At 41.1% G+C, this 17,248-nt stretch overlaps 2 protein-coding genes across 6 annotated transcripts in view; one reads left to right on the forward strand and one right to left on the reverse strand.

Annotated features, from left to right (window-relative positions):
• Positions 1-16,620, reverse strand: part of zgc:162297 (uncharacterized protein LOC555865 homolog) — a 34,966-nt gene extending 18,346 nt beyond the window's left edge. Inside the window, exons 1-2 of one of the 3 annotated variants that reach the window (XM_063066959.1) lie at positions 16,396-16,620; positions 14,474-14,511 (exon numbers count right to left, since the gene is read on the reverse strand). Coding sequence is in view for 2 of the 3 variants with exons in the window: in XM_063066956.1 (XP_062923026.1) it covers positions 14,474-14,511; positions 16,289-16,353 (103 nt within the window). In the remaining variant the exon portion in view is untranslated. Of the gene's footprint in view, positions 1-36; positions 172-14,473; positions 14,512-16,288 lie in introns of those variants that run through there. The other 2 variants (XM_063066956.1, XM_063066958.1) reach the window with 2 other exon arrangements.
• Positions 43-11,780, forward strand: ccne1 (cyclin E1). Of its 3 annotated transcripts, none has more exons than XM_063066954.1 (12): positions 43-174; positions 725-770; positions 882-966; positions 1,051-1,110; positions 4,405-4,571; positions 4,694-4,829; positions 5,325-5,471; positions 5,556-5,651; positions 5,843-5,977; positions 7,994-8,105; positions 8,189-8,346; positions 10,684-11,357. In XM_063066954.1, the coding sequence occupies exons 2-12, from the start codon at positions 757-759 to the stop codon at positions 10,798-10,800; spliced, it is 1,227 nt and encodes a 408-aa protein (XP_062923024.1). In that variant the 5' UTR covers positions 43-174; positions 725-756; the 3' UTR covers positions 10,801-11,357. The 3 variants fall into 3 exon arrangements, with proteins under 3 accessions (XP_062923024.1, XP_062923023.1, XP_062923025.1); XM_063066953.1 differs by lacking the exon at positions 43-174 and adding an exon at positions 196-500 and having other exon boundaries at positions 10,684-11,777; XM_063066955.1 differs by lacking the exons at positions 43-174; positions 1,051-1,110 and adding an exon at positions 196-500 and having other exon boundaries at positions 10,684-11,780.
• Positions 16,621-17,248: the final 628 nt, after the last annotated feature.

Genomic DNA, 17,248 nt, shown 5'->3' on the forward strand with positions numbered 1-17,248 from the left:
GAAAGGAGGCCGCCGGCACCTCGGGATCGGGCTCACCTGGCAGCGCTTGCAGATGCACCATTCCCAGTACCGCACAGCGCACCGAACCCCACAGCTGCCGGAGCCGCATAGTGGCCCGGCTCCGGGATACAGACCCCAGCCGGCGGCACCCCCGCTAACCGGGAAGTGAATTAGGTGAGCCGCTAAGGAGGCGGAGCCTAGAGTGCGCGGAGGGGGTGGGGCTTGGGGAGTGGAGGGGCGGGGCCTAATGATCATTTCCTCCGGTGGACAGCGCGCGCTCCTCTCTCCCGCCAGCGATTTAAAGGGATCGGCGCATGCGCACTGAAGCATATCTGCCGGGATTTTTTTTCCGCGGTAGCAGCCGGCGAAGGTGGAGGAGTCCCGGCCAGGGGGGGTCACTGGTATATAGTACGGACAGTGGCCGTCGGCAGCAGCATCGGTCACTGAGCTGGCTGTCGGATTGCCGCTTCGTCAGCTGCAGCTGGCCCCGTCTGTTCCCGGTACGTTAGTGAGGGGGGATGCGGTGGGAGAGGTGAGGGTGCCGGTAGCCATCTTCGGATGTGTGGCCAGAGCGGCCCCTTCTCCCGATATCAGTAGTGTGACTGGGCTGGGTGGTGGAGCCCATCCCCACCCCGCGCCTCCCATCTCCATTTCAAGCCCCTAAACTGCGGCCAAGTTAATGAGCAACATAACTCACTGTGGCCCTGTTCTCTCCCAATTACAGGATAACTTTCACCCACACATCCCGCTCCGAAGATGCCCAAGAAAAGGTACCTTTTAATCTGCCTGCGTGTCCTAAATGATTGCCATGCCTATCGTCAGAGGCCTAATCTGTGATGTTACTCGCCACGTTTAAGTCTTTTTTCTTTCCCTCCTCTCAGTGATAGAATAGAAGAACATTCAACAAAGACCGAAAAAACAAGTGAAGTTCTGCGATCCAGAAAGCGAAAAGCAGATGTTGCTATTGTGAGTTTGACCGCACGTAAATGTGCTATTGTGTTAACACGTTGCCTAAAACTAGATTTGGTAATCATTTTTTTAAAATCGTAGTGTTTACAAGATTTTGATGAAGTTACCGAAGAACTGGCAACGAACACGTTTAAAGATAAGGTAATGGCATATTGGATTCGGTCTCTCTACGCTGAATTACCAATTTCTCTCGGTGGAAATGCTAAAGTTTCATTAAACCCCTCTCATAAGGAGGGAGAAGGCAGTATCGGAATATTATTGTAGTATTTAGCCTAACTTTCATGTGCATGTGAGTACAGATTCAATAGGATCTTTATTCTAGAGTTGGTTGCATTTTATAGTTGCTTGTGGGCCCACTGACAAAATGATCCACCATTATCCCATATCTAATGTAAAATTCTATTTAAAGTATTCCATACAAAGTTAAATCTCATTCGCAGTTCTTTCATTTTTCAACCTTTATGGTTCATAAATGTTCCAATCTTTAATTATACATTGGCTTTCCTTTGACCAGTCCAAAATGAGGCTTCCTTTTAGCAAATTCTGCAACTTGACATCTTAAAGGCCCTTCAAGCCATCCACTGTTTACTGTTGCTGCCATCTAGTGAGAATAAGTATAATTGCGCTATACTCTATTTGCTAGTTTATCCTACCAGACCTCTAGGTCGCAGTAACTGGTCAAACACCAACCCTTCCGCCTTGATTATATAATTTTGGTCTGTCTAAATATTGTGCTGAATTTCTAGATCATCTTCTTTTCCTTTGTTTGCAGCACCGATTAACTTCTGATTTGAACCTTCACCTGGTCACCAAGCTAACTGCAAACCCTTGAAAACCATGTTCTTCACAACTCACTGGGTTTTATATCACTTGAACTTAAATCAATAAACAGTCTATTTTTGAGCAATTTCTGTTTGGATTGTAGCCACTTCTGAGACCCAACTCGAGTTCAGCTTGGCTTTTCAGAAGCCAGTGTCAGCTGACATTGCTGACTGGATCTTTAGTTTTAATTTCGACTTTCGAATCGACCATGATATAACTGTAAATTCCTATCCTGCTTTAAGTCTCTTGCCCATCCAAAATTAAATCTGGCTCTTGCCAATTTTATTTATTTAGTGAGAGAGCACGAACAGACCCTTCTGGCCCACAAGCCCAGCAACTAACCTATTTAACACTGGCCATATTTCTGGACAATTTACAATGACTAGCCTCTACCTCTTTGGTCTGTGAGAGGAAACTCACAGGGAGAATTCTTTGCTTGCTACAGTCTAACACCATCAAAGTATCAAAATGGCAGTTCTCAGACATGAACGTGATTCTTTCTTCCCTTTTGTCTGTGATAAATATTTTAAAAATTTATCTACACACAGCCTTCAATGCAGTTGATCAGTTCAGCATGTGAAGTTGTGATCAGAAAATCACCTGCAGTAGTTTCACTTCCTCTGGGTATCTAATCTTATTTCTACCACATGGTTGATTATAGCATTTGAAAAAGCATTGGGTTTCATATGTATGCAGCTGACATTTCTTTTATTCCTACTCTGCAGTCTTTCAGCCCAACCTTCCAGATTGTCTTGCACATTTTTTTTGATTTTCTACAATTTCTAAAGGACTGGTCACCAGGATTTTGTGGTGTGTGCTGCTTTAGAGACCCTTGTGTAACTAGTAAGATGTATTTTTCCCCTCCAGATATGTGTCTCAATCAGTATCCTGGTGTTTAGTTTTACTTTTGTGCATTTTGGATTACACAAAGCTTAGTTTGCAGTGCAGACCAGCTATTTTCTGACCTGTAACAAAATTTAAACATTGAATCAACATTTTGTAATGACAATGACCAAAGTACCTTTCCATTTGTAGAAATCGTGGATCAAATACAGCTTAATCTCTTTATCATGTAGTGCCTTGCCTATTTAAGTGTAATTTTAACATCTTTTCTCTCATTTTCTTGAGGGCATTGCTTAAAGAATATAGGTTAGCGATCAGTTTGTTATTAGAGTGCTCATGCATATTTGCAGGATGATCTCTCAATTTGAGTATTGTAATATAATAAGTTTGATTCAATGCTATCCTTTTCCTGCTACAGATACTGATTGTAGGAACATCATTACCTATTCTCTTCACATTTTAGATGCCAGAAACAGTTCTGACTTGGTGAAAATAGGCATCATTAGTAAGGCCAACTAATGCCCATCCTTAATTGCCCTAAGGTAAAGGTTCCTAACCTGGTGTCCATGGACCACTCTATTAATGGTAGGGGTCTAAGGCATTAAAGTTTAAAATCCCTTCCATAAGGTGATAGTGAAATGCTGCTGTCCATAAAGTGGCATTTTCAAGATTTGGAAGGATTGTTCCAAGTCAAGGTTGTACATGATTTGGGAGAGCAAACTTGGTGCTGGGGATTTCATAGCATTTTTTTTCATTACTCTCCTCCTGTGAAGTTTTTAATGTTTTAGCTATGGTGTGCTTAAAACTGAGGGATTACAGAAATATTTCTGTGGCAGATGGTGTACAATCCAGCAGGGTATTTTGAGTTTGTAATGGCACTGCAAACTACTGTGCCATGCAGGTGGCAGAAAGACTAGTTGGACAGAACACGAAAAATGTGATTGCTGGCCCGCTCTTCTCCCCATACATTGGTGTCTCCCAGTTGGGATGGCTTAATAATGGTTACTTGTACAAGTTCCCCTGATACTTGAGTAATTCAGTTCACCTATAATGTGCTAGTGGTGAAGATGACTCTGGGTATACCTCCAAATGTTTGAAGATGATTTTTGACAGGTGATTGAACTATTGAAGTTTAGTACCTAGATATTTGTTTGGTGGTGTTGTCTTACAGCCATTTGACTTCAGACATTGGAGTAACAAATTTGAGTAAGAGTTTATTCTGCTACTTGGCAAAATCATGACTGATCTTGGATCTTGATCCACACTAGCCTTTTCTCCATATTCATTTAACATTTTTTAAAAGCAAAGCTCCTTTACCAAATAACAAAGTGGTTGTGCTTTAATGACAATACAACAGTTTGATGGTCCCCTTTTGTTGATATTAGTAGTTTATTAAATTTGGAAGAAGTTAAGTTCTTCAGTTGCCATGGTGGAATCTGAACACTCGAGTGACTTTTTTTTCCAGAATTGCAATTCATCACAATTAATCAATCCAGTAATCAGGTGCATTTTGTCAGTGCAGTTTGAGAAGCTGTCAAAACTCTCTATTATTATCAGAATGGAAGCTTGTAAAATCACTTAACCATTTCAATCCCATGACAGGAACAGGTGTAGTATCCAGAATGATGTATGGGGGAAGGTGATATTAAAATTTGGGGAAGACGATCCAAGCAACATTGCTATGCTAGCTCTAGACTTTGCCATCATGAGCTAAGTACATGCTAAATCTTGGAAAGTGTTATGCATCTGTAAAATTCACTTTAATTGCAGGATTGCTGGAATATTAAAACCAACTGTGCAAGTCCTTCCAGATTCACTTCATTGTCACACAAAAATTCAGATGGCATGATAACATCATATTCCACAAGTAATATACAGTGCAAGTTCAAAAATGTCTTAGCCACCCCAACTAGAGCTTCACCATTACCTGTCTTCTGGTAAGTTTATTCACTTGTACCATAGATTTGTGTACCTTAAATTCTCATTCCAATGAGACTGGCAACTTGAATAATGGCCAGATAATGTATTTACACAATCTTATTTTTAAAAATGTTAACAGCTGGGCAAATAGAGATGAGGTATGGAATATTCTTCTGAAAAAAGAACAGATGTATTTGAGAGACAAAGATGTTTTACAAAAACATCCTCTCTTGCAACCGAAGATGAGGGCTATTCTTTTGGACTGGTTAATGGAGGTAAGGCACCACTTGGAGCATTAATTATTCTGGTTAGACTTAATTATTAAACCAATAAGTGATTTTTAAAAAATTCAAAATCTAAAACCATTGTTTATTAATTCTGAGTACTGGCAAAGTTATCAATGAGTTGCTCCACTCCTTATTACAGCATTTGGTCATCAGGATTTTGAACCACAGGGAATGGGTCCAAGTCAAAGTGTTTGAATAATCTATGAAGTACAGTTGCAACATTAATTAAAGAACTAGTTCAATCTGCCAAACAAGATGCTGCAAGAGGCAAGAAATCTGGAAAAGGATGAATACTGAGAAATGTGGAGAGTTAATGTTTTTGGTTGATAATCTAGTGATAACTGTATAAGTGTGCAGCAATTGTGCACTGCAGGAATGGTATTTATGTTCTTTGCAATGATAATTGTACAAATATTACAAATAGGAATTTGTCATTGAAAAACTTGCTATCTATTAATTTTGAATTTTTAAACTATTGTAAAGGTTTGCGAAGCCTACAAGCTACACAGAGAAACATTTTATTTAGCCCAGGACTACTTTGATAGATTTATGGCAACACAGAACAACATTGTAAAGACACGATTGCAGCTTATTGGTATTTCATCTTTATTTATTGCTGCAAAGCTGGAGGTATGGTAACATTTACAAACAATCTAAGAATTGAGTATTTTTTCCATTTAGCAACAGGACACTTAATTCTCTAACATTTTGCAGGAAATATACCCACCAAAGTTGCATCAGTTTGCCTTTGTTACTGATGGGGCTTGCACAGAAGAAGAAATTCTCAATATGGAACTTGTTATTTTGAAGGTACTTTAATTTTAAGTATTTCCAATAATGGCTAATATACACGATGGCTATATTAAAATAAGCCATTTTTGCTCCACCTTGAATGGAATAACATCTGAAACATATCACCATTGTTCTGAAATATTTGCAAATGCTATTAATTCAGCTCAATTCTATGTAGCAAATTATCCACTATTTTTAAATTATTCTAGGCTCTGAAATGGAGTTTGTGTCCTGTAACCATTGTGTCTTGGCTCAATATCTACATGCAAGTTGCTTATTTCAAAGAAAAGTACGAAGTACTGATTCCACAATACCCCCAGGAAATATTTGTTCAAGTAATGGAGGTAAACCCATTTTTAATCAATTATTTTAGCTGCTATTAACAAATCAGGATGGTAATTATGCTTTTAAATGTCCCTCAGTTTGATATCTGTGCTTAATATATTACAGTGCAACTTCAACATTTTTGGGGTTATGATATGACAAGTTGAAGGAAATTGCTGTTTAACTGTCTGGCTCAAGCTCTGTTTTGAACACTGAACAGCTTTGCTCCAAATATACAAATGAAAACTGACCAATCTCCAATCCACTGCTACCAACCTCCACCCCTCCATTGGTTTCTACCTCCTACCAAGATTTATATACCTAACTTCCCCATACGGGTATTGTTTCTGCCCGGTCCTACGCTACTGAACTCATGTCCACATTGTTCGACTTAATTTTGCTTTCTGCACCCCCCCCCCCCCGCCGCAAGGTTTAGCTCCTGACAACCTACATCTGACTTCACATGTTCTCTCACTTCGATCACCCTCAGGTGACGCAACCCTTCACCTGTGAGTCAGTCGGGCTCATCTATTGCATCCAGTGCTCCTACAGCAGCCTGTACATCAGTGAGCTGAACACACTTTTGTTTGTCAAGCACCTTAGCTGTCTGCTGCAAAAGGCACAATCTCACAATGGCCACCCATTTCAATTTGACTTCCCATACTGATGTGTAAACATGGTCTCCTTTACTACCATGCCAACTTCAAACTTGGAATGGCAAGCAAAACCTCATTCCATCTGGGTAGCCTCCAACCTGACGGCAGGAACATTAAATCCTTTAACCTATAATAATTTCTCCTCCCTCCCTCCCCTTTTTCCATTCCCTATTCTGTTTATCTCCTCACCAGTTCACTTCTCCTTGTCTTCCCATAACCTCCCTCCTGTTTCTCCTCCCCATTTCCTTTCATAGTCTGCTATCCTCGATCAGATTCCTTCCTCAGCCCCCTAGCCCCTCCCAGCTTATTTCATTCTCGCTCCCCCACCCACCTTCCCCCTCAACCTGATTTTTACCCATCACAAACCCACTTGTCTTCCTTCCCCTACCCTTTCGTTATTCTGGCTCTTACCTTTTTTTCTGAAGTGTTTGGCACAAAACACCAACTATTTCCCTCCATAGATGCTGCCTGACTTGCTGAGTTGCTCCAGCATTATATGTTAGTGAAGGTTTCCAGTATCTGCAGAATCTCGTGTTAATGACAATACTATTCTCAATATACATTTAAAAATATAATCAGATGCTGGCTTTCTCCAGAATTGGAGAAACGGTTGGGGGGGGGGGTGGGGAGCATCATTCAAAGTTGTTCCTGATTACAGAAAATACTAAGTCAAATATGCATGTTGATTCTATGGACAAGAACAATTTGATTAAACTCTTCAATATACTAGATGTATGGGAGTCAGGGTAGAAGGATGAATACAAAATAGTCAACCTCTACTGCTTTAAGTTTGTGTAATGGTAAAATGGTGGCACACTTTTATTTACGATCACAAGACATTCAGAATGTAAATAGTGTGGGTCTACTCCATCAGTGAGTTGCTCCTTGTCAGAGGAACTTAAGGTGCGGATTGTGCTGCTGCCTGCATCAGAGGCATTGGAGAGGATGTGCAATCTAACTGCGGGTGATCATCCTAGTTGCTTTTCTTGTGATGCAAGACCCTGTTGGACACTTATTAATGTGAAATGCTGCACATCAATTCACTGGTTTATTGGCAAATGGCTGGGGAGCTGTGGCCTCAGTCTTAGATACACTGTCACCTGTTTGCAGCTGGCCAAGACAGAGGCTTTGAAGTTGGTGCGCTCCACCAGCGGCAGTGTGACATACACGTTGGAGTCCATGCTGTCCTGTGCTCACTTAGCAGAGGGCAGGATGTAGTTTGTCTGCACATTACAACATTCATGGACTCAGGGATTTGGACTGACTGTATTTTACAGCTGTCTTATGTGCTGTGTGTGACTCTGTTTTGTTTGACTCTATTCATAGGTATTCATGTATGCTTGAACTTGATAACAGCCAAACTTTTTGCTCTCTCAATAGCTATTGGATCTCTGTATTTTGGATCTCAAATGTTTGGAGTTCACGTATGGAGTTGTAGCAGCTTCAGCTTTGTATTACTTTTCTTCCTGTGACCTAGTTCACAAAGCATCAGGTACAGTGACATTTCTGGTTGTGTACACGGTGGTCCGATGGTCCACATGTAAACTTAATTATTAACAACCATTTAATGCATAGGTTTTGAGTGGAGTGAAATAGAAGGATGTGTAAGATGGATGATTCCATTCACCATGGCCTTGAGGGAAGCAGGAAACATAACAATGAAGAACTTGAAAGGTGTCTGTTCTGAGGATATGCACAACATACAGATACACTCCAACAATTTATCGTTATTGGTAAGTTTTATTTTGTATGCACAGGACCAGGCATTTTGACTTTGATCTGTACCATTAGTACACTGTGGTGGGGGGAGAAGGAATAGTGCATTCACAATTGCAAGAAAATTGTAAACCCTTTGCAATTACCTGGTTTTCTGCATTAATTACACTTAAAATGTGATCTGGCCTTCATCTAAGTCACAGTAAGACACACAATCTCATTCAAACTAATGAAACAAAACAATTGTACTTTCCATATCCTTACTGAACACTGTTTCATCATTCGGTCTGGGCTGGAAAAATTGTGAACCCTTGTATTTAAAACTGGTAGAACCTCCTTTAGCAGCAATAACCTCCACCAAACATTTCATGTAGCTTCTGCTCAGACTTGCACAATGGCAAGGAGAAAGTTCAGACCATTGCTCCATACAAAATTGTTTTGGTCATCAATATTTCTGGGATACCTTGCATGAACAGCCCTCTTCAGGTCAAGCCACAGCATTTCATTTGGGTTAAGGTCTGGACTCTGACTTGGCCATTTCAAAACGCACTTTCTTTTTAAACCATTGTTTAAACTGTCGTTGATTTACTCGTGTTTCAGATCATCTTCTTGTTGCATCATCCAACTTCAGGTGACAGACTACTACCCTGACATTCTCCTGAAATGTCTTGTTACAATTTTGAATTCATTTTTTTCCCCTCAATGACAGTAAGTTGTCCAGACCCTGAGGCAGCAAAGCAGTCCCAAACAATGATGCTCCTTCCACCATGCTTCACAGTCAGGATGAGATTTTGGTGTTAGTGTGCGGTGCCCTTTTCCCTCCAAACATGGTGGTGTGCATTTCAGCCAAAAAGTTCAACTTTTATCTTATCTGCCCATAAAATATTGTCCCAGAAGCATTGTAGAACATCTAGGTAGTCTTTTGCAAACATGAGATGTGCAGCAATTTATTTTTGGAGAGCAGTGGTTTCCTCCATGGTGTCCTTCCATGAACACCATTCTTGTTCAGTGTTTTTCTTGTAGTGAACACATGAATGAGGTTAACATAGTGCACTCTTAACATAGTGGTGTGCACTACTGCCAAAAAGTTTCAAGTTTGTAAAAGTTTAACAAGCAGCAATATTTGTTCGTTGTTTTTTTTGAGAACAATCGTTTCCTCCATGGTGTCATTCCATATCATTCTTGTTCAGTGTTTCTCTTACAGTGGACACATGAACAGAGACTGTAGCAACTTCTAGAGATTTCTACAGGCCCTTTGCTGTTACCCTTGGGTTCTTTTTCACCTCCATCAACATTGCACGTTGTGCTCTTGATGTGATCTTTGCAGGATGCCCACTCCTAGGGAGAGAAGCAACAGGACTGAATTTTCTCCATTTGTAGACAATTTATCTTTAGTGTAGACAGAACACTCTGGTCTTAGAAATGCCTTTGGAGCCTGTTCCAGCTTCATGCATCTCTTCAGTTCTAAGGTCCTCCTGAAGGTTGTTTTGAATGAGGCTTGGTGCACATAAATGGATCTCTTGAGAAGAGCAGGCTCTGTCAGTAATCTGACTTTCGTCAATAGGGCAGCAGACCGCTACAACCCACACCTCAAATCTCATCTCATTGACTGGAACACACAGATCACTTTTGTAGAAGGCATTATCCCAGAGGTTCACATACTTCTTTGAACTTAAGCAATTGTACCTTGCCAATACTGAGTACACCATTTAAGCAATCAGTCTGAGTGTTAGTTTAGACATATTGTTTGTCAATTATTGTGACTTGGATGAAGATCAGACCACTGAGTGAGTAATGCAGAAAACAGGTCATTGCAAAGGGTTCACAAAGTTTTTCTTGGAACTCTATTTGCTTGTCCTGTAATTTTCAATTAACTAGATCTTTAATTCTGTTCTGAACAAATGTGTAATTCAAATGTTGAGATAAGTGTTGGGTAATTCCTGTCTAGGTTTTGTTCTGAAGTGAGCCAAGAATAAAAGCCAGTCAGTAACTAAAATGGTAGCCTGGAAGAACTTTTCAGTGAGCTTGGCCGAAATGATACATGTACTCATGGATGTTTAAACCACCATTACGTTGAAGAGAAGATGTGTGATAGATCTGAATATCACAAATTTACCTGTAAATTTTGGATCCTACTATTTGCTAATGAGTTGTTTGTTGCTTGCATTACAATACTGACTACATTGAGTATTTCTAAAGTATTATCAAAAGCAGGGAGTTGTTGAACACCTGACATGTACCCATTTCGGCAGGCCATCAAATGCAATAAATTTAGATCTTTAAAGTAAACTTTCCTTCAGGCAACACTGTTTTTGTTGCATTTTTATCATTTTTTTTGTTGCCTTTTTTTTAAGGATAAAGCTCACTCTAAACAAGCACTGCTATTGGAACAAAGCTCACCTCTACCTTCTGGAATTTTAACTCCACCACAAAGCAGCAAGAAACAAAACAACTGGTGTGAGTCCTTGTGAAATCAAATTGCAACTATGGTTTAGTGGGTGAATTTTTCCTTGCTGGAAATCTGAATACAGCTTGATGCAGAGAAGATGGGACTTGATTTGTGTAATATTGAATGCTGACGACAGCCAGGAATTTTACTTGCATTCTTCTGATGGCATTGTCACTTAATTCTGGATGTTAAAAGTATCTACTTGTTTTTAATACACATTTTTATACCTGTTATAGCCAAAAACTCCAACCAAATAAGGAGTACTTTGAGTAATCCTGAATGCTGCTAAGGAGGGTGGCTCTCTAAAATAAACAGTGAGGTCATAGATTGATTTATGAAATGTTTATGAACTTTAAGCTGCTATGTTTATTTTAAATAAAGGTACATCTACATTATTTGCCCTGTCCCATGTGTAATGTTAAAAAAGGTGACTAGCTATGCAGAAGATGGAACAAGCAGGAAGCAGTAGCTCTTGATGATCTTCATGCAACAGAGGGATAGCAAATGCTGAAATTCGGATGCTGAAGTCTTTTCCTTAAATCCAGATGGCATGTGGTCATATACAGGTTTCTAAGAGTAACTGTGTAGGACAGTATAAAATTATGGAAGTTTGTTAGAAAGGTGTGGTATTAATCAGTGGATAGTTTCAATCTCAAGATTAAAAATGAGCAAAGGTATCTGGATGGTGTTTGATTCTTGATATTTTATTAGAACAGCATATGTCACAGCTAATTAAAGGAAATACTAAGACCTGTAAGATTAAATAGCCTCATTTGAATGTTGTCTTTGAGGGAGAAGAATAGGTTTAAGATTAGTATTTTAGACTTGAGGGCAATTGTAAGAGTGTGAAAATGGAGCTAAAGGGAGATGCAGCATGCAAGGGGATTCTTTAAATGCTGGATGGAAAGGAGGGGCTAAACGGAATAACCAGCAAAAACTGCATGAAAGACTTTTTGACTATATTTATCTTGTACTCCAGTTTTTTGGAGTTGGAGCCAGGAAAGCTATGATTAGAAAAAGTTGGCAGAATGAATTGAGCATTTTGCTTTGGTTTTCAAAGATAAGATGTGGGATGCGGAAGGACTGAAAATTACAATCATCTTACCAAAGTATTGAAACTGGGGGCCTGGTGAGTCACTGCTGAGGCCCTTCATCCCTGGGGACTTAAGTGAATAGTGAGACAGTTGATGCATCAGTTTTAAAACTCTAGATGTAAGGAAGGTTCTATTACATTATAAAATCACTCATGCTTTATTTGCATAAAGCACTTCTGAGGGAAGGAGAAACTAGAGGTGTAGTCCATACTGGATATGGAGGAAACACAATCTATGTGCTCCTGTATTTTTAAAACAATGTTCAACTAAGTGGCATTTTTTGGTGGGGGAAGAGAGGGTATCTTTAAGGAAGTTGGCTCAAAGGCAGTGTAGGTGCAGCTACTGGCTATTCTTAAGGCAGAAGCCTACAAAATCCAGGGACTGAATGGTGGTATTAGTTGCAAAACCCAACTCGGGTTCCTGATTTGTATGCTTCAGAATCAGACTTGATTATCACTGACATAGGTTGTGAAATTTGCTATTCTTTCAGCTACCTAAACCTCTAACTCAGTCACCACCAAAAATTCCTTTCTTAGAAACATTGTTCATCTCTCCTTTCCTCAATTCCTTTAATGTATTAATCTTTAATTTTCAACCACCTTCAAATCACTTTACATGCCTGTTTTGCTTTCTCAAACACTAATCTTCCTTGCTGATTTAAATCAATGTTTATCCTCGGGTTCTAATTCTAATAGCTTTGATAGTTTTTACAAAATATTACCCAAATCTTAATTGAATTATACCCACCTATTTATTAACACTAGCCTAATCACAGGATAATTGGTCATTGTAAATTGTCCTAACTGGACTGGAGGAGAAAACTAAAACGGCTAAAGGAAACTGGCGTGGTCACAGGGAGAATATATATAAACTCCTTCAAAATGGTTTTGGAACTGAGCTGCGCTGTACCATGGTGTCCCTGACCAAAGTTAATACACCTAATCTGATCATCATAGTCACTACCTCTCATTGAATTGTCTTCAGTTTTAAATTGACCACAGCATTCTCCAACACCCTCTATGATCTGCTTATTCAATTTCAGTTGGATTTCAGGATCACTAGGTTCTGGCACCCTGGTCCAAGGATTTTGTTAAAATTAGAACTAGAGCATAGTCGTTTTTGAATAGTTTCAATTTTGCAGAGTTCCTACCAGATGGACTTGACAGCACACTAGGTCCAAACGCAAAAATGCTCAAGACATTTCAATTAGACACTAGTTAAATGTAGACATACACAAATTCACACATTGATGCATTTTGAACAAATAAACTCATTGATTTTCCCATGCTTTAGCTTTCCCTCAGTCTCTAAATGCACTTTTAGAGCCTGACGCACACCTCTCCCAAAATGTAACTCACACGTCGCAGCAACACAGACCGCAACAGCTGTGATTGGTCTGCTTGGTAGCATCGCATTTCCTCCTGCGCTGCAATAGCTTCCTATTGGCCAACTGAAGGGCAGGGAAGGAACTCTGGCTGCAATGCTTTCCATAAAGCTTTACAGACCTCCGAAATTATGGAGGGCACATTTCACTTTTATGAATAAAGATACTCGCTTTAAACTTGTTTACCCTGAGAAAGAGTACCATGACCATGAAGCCTTGCGTGGGCAGGTGTGTGCACATGCGTGACGCGCCCGAATTGCAGAGCAATGCAGACACACCAATGCACACGTATAAATGCTCACAACGCACGCAAGCCATTTGCGTAGGCTACGGTGTCCATTTGACGCACAAGTATAAATCAGCCTTTAGTCCTAATGCAGATCAGGGTACTGAATTTCAGACAAGTACCTGTAACATCAGGCACACTACTTTGTGTAACACCAATGAATGAAATAGTTGATAATTGGAGTAATACTCTACACAGAGAGAGATGATTTGAGATGGTTAGAGTCAATCATTCCAGCCTTAGGACAGCACTGCACGATTTGTTCATGAGCTTCCATCCATTTTAGTCACTCATGATTGCATTATATTCTATTCTCAAAATATACCAGCATATGAAGGAAGACCTAAATAATATCCAGACACAGACTGATAAGTGGCAAGTAACATGTCTCCTATCAAAGTGCTAAATGTTAATGATCTTCAACTGTGTGAACATTTACTAATTTTTACATCAATATCATCATTCATCTGCCCAATCATCAACATTCTGTGATTCACCACTGAGCAGGAACTCAACTATCTCAGGCCAAATAAATACTATTCCTACAAATGTAAAGCAGGCTTCACTTCTGCAGTAAGTGACTTATTTTCAATAAGGAATTTAGAAAACTTAGCAGTTTTGTAAGCTCTCTGAGATATTGCATGTGTCTAGGCAGGTTATGGACATAATGTACTTCACTTTTTTTTGGAAAAGAAATGATCGATGCTTCAAATTCTAGATTAAAAAAAGAACATTTCCTTGACATTGACATCAATGCCCATTTCTCTATCATAACAACATTATTCAAATTCTGAAAGTTGACTTCCCCGACACCCTTTTTCCCACAACAAACCCTAAAATACACATTTTGTTTGGCATTATGGATTTTTATTATGTTAATATATACAGTAATAGGTGCTGACTGTGTTAATTTGTCTGCATTGAGCCTTACCTGCAAGCAGTCTACTTGCAGCAACCAGGTCTAGAAGGCTGGGGAAAAAGTGAGTGAAGGGATAGTTTAGTTCAAAAATTTGAGATAGTGAAACAAATCTGTCTTTTCATTCTAACCATTTTATGCTTGAACCAATTCCACGATACAAGAGAAAACATTGTGGCCAGTGAGTCCATGCTGATCATAGTGCTCACCCAGGTAGCTACAATTTCCCACATTCAGTCCCACCCCACCATGTACCTATCCAAATGCTTCTTGCATGTTACTATAGTACCTGCCTCAACCACTTCTTTTGGCAGCTCATTCCACATAATCACCACCCTCTGTGAAATAGTTGCCCTTCAGGTGCCTTTTAAATCCATGCCCTCCAGTTTTGAACTCTCTTGGGGGGGGAATGCTGCTACCATTCACCTGCAGTCATCTTGAAATTAATTGTAGCAATCACAGTGGGGCACATTTTGTGAATTTACAGTGGGCTTGACAGCCAAACAACTGTCATTTATACAGTTTGAGATTGATAATGCAGAGATTAATATTAAAATTCTGATATGCTATTGTAATTGAGTCATAAAAAATGTTAGCAGGGCTTTTTTGCCATATTAAAGAACAAATAAAGAAATATTACACTGGACAACTTCTCCCTGAGAAAAGCCAGCATGGATTAATGCAGGAACTTGCCTGAGGAACTAAAATTAATAATGATAGCAACAACAGGCATATTGTTATGCAACAAATGTTATTTATATGGACATCAATAAAGTTCAGCATATCTGAAGCAAAACTTGGGGAATTTAAAGCAATTTATAACTCTGATCAGGAAACTTTCTGAGACAGGAGAAAAAGGAATAATAAGTAGATAGGTAATCGATTCAGCAAGTTCCGTTCTGCATTAGGAATAAATATTCGGTTATTCAACCATATTTCTCGACAACTTAGATCTTATAATAGCCTCACAACGCTCTAGCCCGAAACGTCAGCGAGATTAACGAGCTGGTTGTTGACCTAACGAAACGGGGCGGGGCGGGGCGTCTGTCTCCTCTTTAATGGAAATGCTATCCTTAAGTTCTTGGTAACTATACAACCAGCAACCTCATCCGGTCCCTCTTTTTATTCTACAATCATTTTCCCTTCAGAATCATACAAATAAAACTGCATGCATACAAATTTGTATAGGGCATCACAGCCTTTTGAACAAGGACGTCAAGTTCTTTCCTTGATTGGGAGTGATATAGGTATTAACAATTTAAATAAAAATATCTATTACTTTTCCCGTGTTGTGTCTTTATGCTTCTTACAGAAGTGGGTATGCCCCCCCCACCCTACAGTCTAGTTTTTACTCCCCTTGCAAGGGAAAAAAACAAGACATTGATCGAAGATCACGGGCAGAAAAATCCGACAAAGCTGCTGCAAAGAATAAATTAGAACATTTAACGCAAATTATTCCTCGGCGAACGCGACAGGAGACGGGCAACAGGATGGCGGAGCTGTCCGAGCTCGTTGACAATAAACTGCTTGCAGCAGCAACTGGACCTGTGCAGCAATGCGGGACTACAAATGCCGGAATCTGGAATAACACGCAAAGCACTGGAGTAACTCAGCATCTATGGAATGAAGTGGACACTCCAGATGATGAATCTTGAGATGTCGACTACTTCCATCCATAGATGCTGCGAGTTCCTCCAACGCTTTTGTGTGCTGCCCCTTAAAACATAAGCCCCACTACAGAGGTCCCGCCCCCTTCCAACCGATGCCACCTCCAAGGCTGATCCATCGTCTCGCACTCCAAACCTTAGCCTCAATTCTAAAGGCTTTTACCTTGGCGTGCTCTTTGTGCTGTGAGCAAGACAGCTTGTGGGCAGGCGGTGCTGCGAGTCCGCCATTTCCTTTAGGCCAGGCCTAGCAGCCGATGCACAAACACTCACCGACTGGGAGTCCTAAAGACATGTCTGTGTATGGGAAAACTGTGGCCGCGGAAATCCTCACATACATAGAGAGAGCAGACGTTTTCATCCGCACATTAACACATTTCACACTTGCATTATGATCCCACCGGCTCCAGCCCAGCTCTGACAAGGAATCCCTGGGTCTCAGCAACGCCCGCAACTCTGCGCCATGTTCCTCGCCCGGTGAATGCCGGGAGCACACGCGCAATCCGTTTCCCCGCTGTTCCATCCACCTCCCTCCTCTCCGCTGCTCCGTCCACCTCCCGCCTCTCCGCTGCTCCGTCCACCTCCCGCCTCTCCGCTGCTCCGTCCACCTCCCGCCTCTCCGCTGCTCCGTCCACCTCCCGCCTCTCCGCACTCCTCTCCATCCACCTCCCTCATTTCCATCCACCTTCCGCCTCCCTGCACTCCTCCATCCACCTTCCGCCTCTCTGCACACCTCCATCAACCTCCTTCCTGTCTGCACTCCTCCATCCACTTCCCGCCTCCCTGCACTCCTCCATCCACCTCCCTCCTCTCTGCACTCCTCCATCCACCTCCTTCCTGTCTGCACTCCTCCATCCACTTCCCGCCTCCCTGCACTCCTCCATCCACCTCCCTCCTCTCCATCCACCTCCCTCATTTCCATCCACCTCCCTCCTCTCTGCACTCCTCCATCCACCTCCTTCCTGTCTGCACTCCTCCATCCACTTCCCGCCTCCCTGCACTCCTCCATCCACCTCCCTCCTCTCCATCCACCTCCCTCATTTCCATCCACCTCCCTCCTCTCTGCACTCCTCCATCCACCTCCTTCCTGTCTGCACTCCTCCATCCACTTCCCGCCTCCCTGCAC

The sequence above is a fragment of the Mobula hypostoma genome, chromosome 14 (genome assembly GCF_963921235.1).
Source record: "Mobula hypostoma chromosome 14, sMobHyp1.1, whole genome shotgun sequence".
Classification (NCBI taxonomy): Eukaryota; Metazoa; Chordata; class Chondrichthyes; order Myliobatiformes; family Myliobatidae; genus Mobula; species Mobula hypostoma.

Coding starts and splice junctions, on each gene's coding strand:
- ccne1 (XM_063066954.1), top strand. Junction 1,111..4,404: donor CGAACACGTTTAAAGATAAG/GTAATGGCATAT, acceptor CTTTAATTGCAG/GATTGCTGGAATATTAAAAC. Junction 8,106..8,188: donor CCTAGTTCACAAAGCATCAG/GTACAGTGACAT, acceptor TTTAATGCATAG/GTTTTGAGTGGAGTGAAATA.